General features: G+C 48.7%; 1 protein-coding gene across 1 annotated transcript; it reads right to left on the reverse strand.

The window, feature by feature from the left end:
* Positions 1-1,156: 1,156 nt before the first annotated feature.
* On the reverse strand, positions 1,157-4,951 carry LOC122155374. The gene is made up of 3 exons (XM_042809199.1): positions 4,917-4,951; positions 2,991-3,142; positions 1,157-2,489 (listed from the first exon to the last, which is right to left on the reverse strand). Exons 2-3 carry the CDS (start codon positions 3,030-3,032, stop codon positions 1,521-1,523), a joined length of 1,011 nt encoding a protein of 336 aa, XP_042665133.1. The 5' UTR covers positions 3,033-3,142; positions 4,917-4,951; the 3' UTR covers positions 1,157-1,520.
* Between the last annotated feature and the right edge of the window lie 2,598 nt (positions 4,952-7,549).

The following is a 7,549-nucleotide window of genomic DNA, read 5'->3' on the forward strand; positions in this document are numbered from 1 at the left end:
TAGAGGCACTGAACCACCAGGGAGGGAACAATGAGGAGGTGCTGTGTGTACCAAAGATACCAAGGGATATCAGGAGAGTACGGGAGGAATTTTGGGTCCCATCAGAGTGATATAAAGGAGGCATCCCATAGAGGTTAGAGGCTCTTAGGGGTACTGATTTTTTGAGGGAGTGGCCTTATTGGGGTTGGGAGGATTGGAGGTCTCCGATTGGGACTGGGGACTCCAAAGGCTCCTATTCTAATATTTTTTTTTAATATTTATTTATTTATTTGGAGGGGGTCTTATTGAGGTTGGGAAGTTTGGGGAATCCCGTTGTGCCGTTGTGGTTGGGAGTCGCACTGGGTTGTGGGACTCTGGGCTTTTTTTTTTTATTTTTTTTTATTGGGGGAGTCCTATAGGGATTTGGGAGGGTCTGTGGGTTCCCATAGGTTCTGCCTTTTTTCAAGTGGGCTTATTGTATTTGGGAGGGTGTGGGGATTCCCACTGGTGTTGGGGAATTTTCGAAGGGTCACAGGCGTCCCATGGAGGTTGAGGGGTCCTGTGGGATGTGAAGGGATCCCCTTGGGACTGGGGACTCCTTAGGGGTGCTGTGGGGAGTCCCACAGGAGTTGGGATCCCGCAGACCTGCAGACTAGAGCTCCTTATCCAACCCTACCATCTTGCCTCCCTGGCGGCCCCTCAAGACCTCTCAATAGTCCTTCAGTGACTCCAGGAGCTCCTGGCCTGTGACAGGATGTAACAGGACCACTCTTGGACCATGCTTGTTGATTTTGGTGGTTGGGGGCTGTCACCTGCTTGCAAGGTCTGGAGATCTCCAATCTCATCCCATTCCAGGAGGGGGGGGGGACATGTGGTGATGCACACAGGAGGTGACAGGGACATGACCATGGTGGCCTTGGAGATTTGGAGATACCAGGACACCCATGGGAATTCCCTTTTGTTGTCATGGTGGCTTTGGGAATCACGAAACCAACGATGGGGACACCAGAAGCAACCCATGGGGACACCAGGACCCCTTTGTGTGGTTGAGATGGCTTTGGGGGCACCAGGAACACTCATGGGCCCACTGGGAAGGGACATGGAAGGCATATATAGGGACATAGAAGGGATGGGAAAGGGACATATGAGAAGGTGATACATAGGGACCTGGAGAGGAACAGGAGGATAGACATGAGAAGGGGACAAAGGTGGAGATGTGTGAGGATCCTGCTGACATAGGATATCCTGTTGACATTAGGGATAAAGTGACACGGAGCCACAACCTCATCACGTGATAACATTTTTATAAAACAAAACCATTTTTATAAAACAAAATGGTTTTCCCATTTTTATAGGGAAGTGGTGGCATCCCTGTCCCTGGAGGTGTTGAGGGAATGCATGGAGGTGACACTGAGGTGACATTTTGTGACAGCTCTCACTCCATTGGTGGTTGAAATGGCGGTCCTGAAGGCCCCATCTGCCGTCTCCATGATCTCATGGTGGTATTGGTTCCACTTGTTCCTGATGGACATGTTTGTCCCCTAGCACAGCCCCGGTGGCAGCAGCCCAGGGAGGGCGTCAGTGGCCTCTTGGCAGCGCTGGGTGACCTTGGTGGCCTCAGTGACACTGGAGGTGGCCAGCAGGCTCCGAATACCACGCAGTGTCCCCAAGAGGTGCTCTTGGGTCAGACGGGCGCTGGCATCCCACAGCGCCTCGGCCACCACCACTATCTCTGCTAGCTCCTTGGGGATACCCATGTCCCCCTGGGTGGCCTTGGGGACATCAGGGCCAGCATATCCAGTAGTGACACCAACCATGGCCTTGATGTCCTTGAGACAATGCTCCACATGACTATAGTAGTTATAGGCCCCCATACAGGCGGCTACCAACTGCACCAGGAACCCATGGGCCACTGCCGCATGTTGTCCCCTCTCCTTGGCTGCCACTGATGCCACCACTGCCACTGCCACCTCTTCAGTGGCCTTGGTGGCTGCCTGCAGCCCTTCCCTGGCCTCTGCCACCCGCATATCATGGGCTGCCACAACCTCTGTGACCTGGGCCACCTCTGAGGACAAAGGCACCACTCTGGTGGCAGCTATCAACCCTTTGTGTGCTTTGTCCTCCTGTGTCACTGCTTCCACCAAGTGGCCCTTGGTGGCCTCAGTGGCAGCCTTGGCAGCGGCCACATTCCCACAGGCATCTCTCAGACATGCAGCATCCTCCTCCAGCTCAGCCCAGATGTCCTTCACTGTGGTCACTGCCTTCTGCCACGAGTCAGTGATGGCTGTGGGGGCACCGGGCTGTTCCTTGGATGCCCCCAGGGCGCATCGGAGGAGGGTGGCATCGCCATCTGGGTGCACCATGGCTCTGCGCACACCAGAGCTGAAGGTCAGCAGCCTGGCCCGTAGTGAGCCCATGTTCCCTCCCAGGGAGATGTCACCAGGGATGGCCCCCAACTTGCCCAAGGTGGCCACCACAGTCACCAGGGGCTGCAGCAGCTCTGGGGACACCTGCAGATGAGGACATGAGAGGTGGTGGTTCTCCCAAGACCTCTGTATTGTCTCTGCCGTCCCCACCAGGTCCCTACCAGGTCCATCTTCCTGATGATAACCCCAGTCCTTGTCTTCTGGTCCCCATGTCTCCACGTCAAGGCCAGCCACCCCATCCTCTCTGATCCCTCCCCACTATGTTGCCACCACAACTGCTGTTCTGTCAGTCACCAACCCTGTCCCCCTACCACCTCCTGTCTCCTTGCCCCCTTTACCACTCCCTGTCCCGTGGTCCCCTCTGCCACTCCCTGTCCCATGTCCTCCCCTCCCTGCTGTCACCTCCCAACCTGTCCCCTTGTCCGGTCAGCCACCTCCTGTCCCTTGTCCCCTTCTGCCACCCCTTGTTTGCTCTGCCACTCCCTGCCCCCTGTCCCTTTGTCCCCCCTTCTGTCCCCCCCTGATCCCTTGTCCCCCCACCACCCCCTGTCCCCACCCTCAGGACAGCTCCGCACTCTGCCTCACCTCAGAGGGGCCGATGGCCCTGGTGATATCCTGTGTCCACATGGGTGGTGGCAGCAGGGTGAAAAATGCTGGTCCCAAGGTCGTTGCTTTCAGGCTGGACTGCGCAGAAAACCCAAACTCCAAGAAATTAATGCAGTTAGCAGCAATTAGTGCTATAGCAGAAAATATATAGTAAGAAGTATTACTTAATAACAATAAGTAATAAGTAATAATAATAAGTAATTAGTAATAAGTAATAAAATACATAGTAATAAGTATTAAAACAGCTTATTTTGAGCCAATTTTCCACAAAATAGAGAAAATACCGTTAAATCTGAGGCTGGGGACCTATGGGCCCATCCCTATGGATACTCGGGAGTGGGGATTCAGCCGACCTCGGTAACAGTGAAAAGAAGGAAAGCGAATCCAAAATGGGGCTGGGCGTTGCCGCAAGGAATTGCAAAGGGAAAGGAAAGCTTCCTGCACAGCCAGAGGACGATTGGCTGGGAACGTGGTGTGGGGGCATGCCGAGACTGTTCCGTTTCTGATTTTCCGGGAGATAGATTCTCCCTTTTCCAGAGTTTTTTTCCTCATTTTGGGGGTTATTTTTCCACTTTTCCTCCCCATCTCCTGACCACCCACCACCCCCAGTGTCCCCTGATGTCCCCAATAGCTCTTGATGCCCCCCAGACCCCCAGGATGTCCTCAGCTTGTCCTCATCACAGCTTCAATGGTTACTCTGGTTTTGTCCTGACACCTCCCTAGTGTCCCCAGTGCTGTCCTGGTGTGGGAATGGAATGTTGTTTCTGCATTTGATATTAAAAAGATCAATTGGTTTGAAGAAGTAGAAAATAATGCATTTGTATTCTGTAACATATCCTTAGAAATAGTTGATGTAAGAAGTAAAAATACTGTATATGTTAGCGGTATGTGTTAGAAACATTATTACTGAATTAGTGATTAATTCTTTCTTGCAAAACTGTAATAGCTGTAATATTCCAAACAATGCGAGTATAGTGTTAGGGATTAGAAAACATATTGTAGAGTTGTTCTGTTAGGATAAGAAACTCCCGGCAAAAGAAAAACAGATGTAGCAAACATCAAAGAAATCAGGGCCTCTACACAAGGCCCGACTGTCTCACCCCGTGAGAAGGTTGGGATGTGACAAGCAGGCACCAAGATACTCCCGTCTTTCTCCCGAGCTTATCTTTGTGGATATCGTTCTAATGCAGAAACAACATTTGATTTCCACAATATTCATTCCATTTCCGAGAACCCATCAGCATATGGTCCCTCCCTCTTGCACGTGCACTGTGGGCAGTGGGGGTCTCCTTCTGGTGGTCATGGGATGAAGGCTCATTGTCTTCAACAGAAGTAATCCGATCCTGACCCATTCCCTGTGTAATGTTTCTTCAAGTTTACAATAGAGTTTCAAGGTGTTCTTTTCTTATTTGGCTTCACATCCTGCTTACCTGCATTCCTATTCCTTATCATGTCCTCTCCTTACTCACATCCATATACAATGGTTAACCCTTATCTTGTCCTCTCCTAACTCAGGCAAGCAGGAGAGCATGCAGAAAACAGCCTTGTGTAGAGGCTTCTTTGATGTTTGTTAAGTCTGTTTTTCTTTTGCTGAGGATCTCTTATCCAAACAGAATAGTCCTACAATATGTTTTCTAGTTCATAATACTATACTGTCTTGCTCCAATTTATAGGAGGGAGAGGAGGTTCTTTTATTATCTATATACCCGGCGTGAGATTAAGAAGCAACGGTTCAAATGTTGGTCCAACCAGTTTATTACAAATCTTAATCAGGGGAAATGGGGAAGGGGAGAACGGACACTATTATGAATTAGGGTAATGGGGGAAGGGAAGGAGGGCGATAGAAAAGATAGAAAAGAAGAAGCAAGGAGTCTTTATAGAAAGCAAGAGGGACATAGTCACCACCATGGATCCAGCGTGGTTCGTAGTTCCGTCTTTGATCCTCAGTAGCGGTGGGTCGTAGGGCATTGTTGTCCTGTTGCCAACGACGACGAAGGACGACCATGACCATGGTGATGATGGCCCTTTTTCAATGCTTCAAAGTGGTTGAGTCAGCTATCTTTGGAGTGACAGCTCAAATCCAAAGTGGTCGAATCAGCTCTCCTTTGAGTGACAGATCAAACCCAAGGTGGTTGAGTCAGTTCTCCTTGCGGTGGCAGCTTCTGGCTCTGGGATCTCAGCAGGAACCTCCTTTGTTCTTATCTTTCTGGCCTTGCCAGCAGATAAGAGGAAGCAGGGAGGCACCAACTTGCATCTTGCCTTCGCAAGATACAATGGTATCATCCCCCAGCCTTCCATACTTAGCTGGAGCGGTTTGGCCACAGGCCAGATCTTCCGCCAGTGAACACTGCTGAGCACTCTCTTCCGCTCTTCTACAGAGCAAGCAGCTCTGGGGGAAGGGGCTTGCAAATGTTCACAAAGTGATATCGATTGTCACACAGTTAGCACCCATCAGTTGCCTCCTTGACAAGTCACTCAGAGTCTTATCACAAGAAAAATCTCAGGAAGCATGCTTTGAGCCAAAAAAAAAACCAAAGAAGGATTCTCACATATACCTATACTATTTGGAACATTTAAGAACTACTGCAGTTTTGCAAGCAAGAATTAATCACACAATTCAGCAACTGTATTTCTAAAGTATGTTACTAACATATATGGTATTTCTACTTTTTCATATCAGCTATTTCTAAGGACAAGTTACAAAATACAAGTACATTGTGTTCTGCTTCTTCAGATCAATTCCTCCTTTATAATATCTAATGCAGAAACAACATTCCATTCCTACACCCTTGATCAGGGATGCCTCTTGATGTTGTGGGAATCAAATGTTGTTTCTGCATTAGAATTGTATAATATTATTTTTATTTTATGTTTTTTTTATTTTATTTTTATTTTATGATCTCTGCTATCATAGTTCTTTTTGGGAGTCCTTCTACTTAACTTGGGGGAGATCTCTGATAAGTTTACATCACTTGTCGTATAGATGAACCTTCCCAGGAACGCACACTCTGTATATAGGTGTATATATGTATATTTTGTCATACACACTGCAAGAATATCCTGCAGGAGAGCAAACCAGAGAACAAGTCCTGGCTTGCCCAAGGAAGCACCTGAAGAGACATGGGAAGGCCTAACATCATCCCCCAAGTGCTCTTTGTTTAACGAAGACCTTAAAGAAAATCACCATATCAATTTGACAAGGAGAGCACCGAGGCATCTTGGAAACAACAGGATGACTACTGACTGGCACCAGATAACAAATAAATTAACAAGTAAATAGCAAATGTAAACCTTCTGATAAGATTGTGAACCTGGAGTACCCAGCCAGTGGGGAAACAGGGGAGGGGGGAAGGCAAGGGGGAGAAAACAGGGTATAAAGGCTGTCATGTTGTGTCCATAGGCGTGCTCTTGCTTGCAGGATGCCCGCCATTGCAATCGCGAATAAATTCTTCTTTTATCAGAGATACCGTCCTGACAAAAATTACTTGGATATTTCCAACAATTCGGGGGGCTCGTCCGGGATTATTATCGCTTCTTTGGGAGTTTCCCTACTGCCCTGGACAGGATAGGTGCACCCCGCTGATTTCAGCAGTCCTATCTGGGTGGTGAGGTGACTCCTTGGTATGGCCGTTAAAAAGCAGAGACTGTTACAAAAAGGACGGGCTCTGTGAAAGCCAAGGGGCAGGTAGGCACGGGTGTTGGCCATGGCGATCCAGTAACTTTGTGCACAGACCAAGGTAAGGGGATTTAACTCTTTCCTTGGGGGTCGGTTGAGACTCTTGAGTGTGTGTGACTGAGACACACTGTCAGCACGAAGCAAGTGCTAAGTCCCGACCTGCGGTTCCACTGTCCTGCGAGGGACACAGCCAGGGACGGACGAAGCGGCTGTGTTGGTGAAAGGAAGAGTCTTGAGAGGGAACTATTGGTGTGTGGTACCCTGTGCACTTGACGAAGTGCCAGCAGTACACCCCTATTAATCCGAGATAGGAGTATAGTACTCCTGAGGGATTGGGCCCAAAATCTGAGAATCAGAGTGTGGTAACCTGAGAGCTGGGGAGTTCACAGTAGCATTCTGGAGGAATGGGTAATAGGAGTTCCCGAAAGCAGGGGGAAAAGGTCCCCGGAATGGTGCCTAGAGATAGCCCCTTGGGAGAAATGTTTCAAAATTGCAAAATAATCCCAAAACTAGGGAAAAGAACAGGGAAAAGATGCTTAAATACTGTATACAGTAGAGAGCCACTACAGGGAAAATAATTATTTTGACCAAAATAGGAGTCTGACAAAGATTTGGCCTGTCAGACTTTGTATTTATATGTAAACAGTAGACTCCTTTTTCTGAAACTGAATTGGCTTAGGTCGCTTAACGAGTGCAAGAGGTAAAGAAATGTTCCCCGCGAGGAGTCGAAGTTCAAAGGAAATAGGAAAGAGAAGCAGAAAGATCATAAATGGGATCCCGTAGATAATTTCCCCCCACTTCAATTTCTAAAGCAGTGCAAGCGGCGATGACCTCTCCAGAGGAGGAGAGTGGCCGTGCTACT

Source organism: Centrocercus urophasianus, unplaced genomic scaffold, assembly GCF_019232065.1.
Source record: "Centrocercus urophasianus isolate 14NV4802_14NV808 unplaced genomic scaffold, USGS_Curo_1.0 seq_1110, whole genome shotgun sequence".
Classification (NCBI taxonomy): Eukaryota; Metazoa; Chordata; class Aves; order Galliformes; family Phasianidae; genus Centrocercus; species Centrocercus urophasianus.

Bases quoted from the DNA above. Each gene is read 5' to 3' on its own strand.
- LOC122155374 (XM_042809199.1), bottom strand. From the start codon at position 3,032: ATGTGGACACAGGATATCACCAGGGCCATCGGCCCCTCTGAG. The intron at 2,490-2,990 runs GTGAGGCAGAGT...CCTCATCTGCAG, and splicing joins GGGCCATCGGCCCCTCTGAG to GTGTCCCCAGAGCTGCTGCA.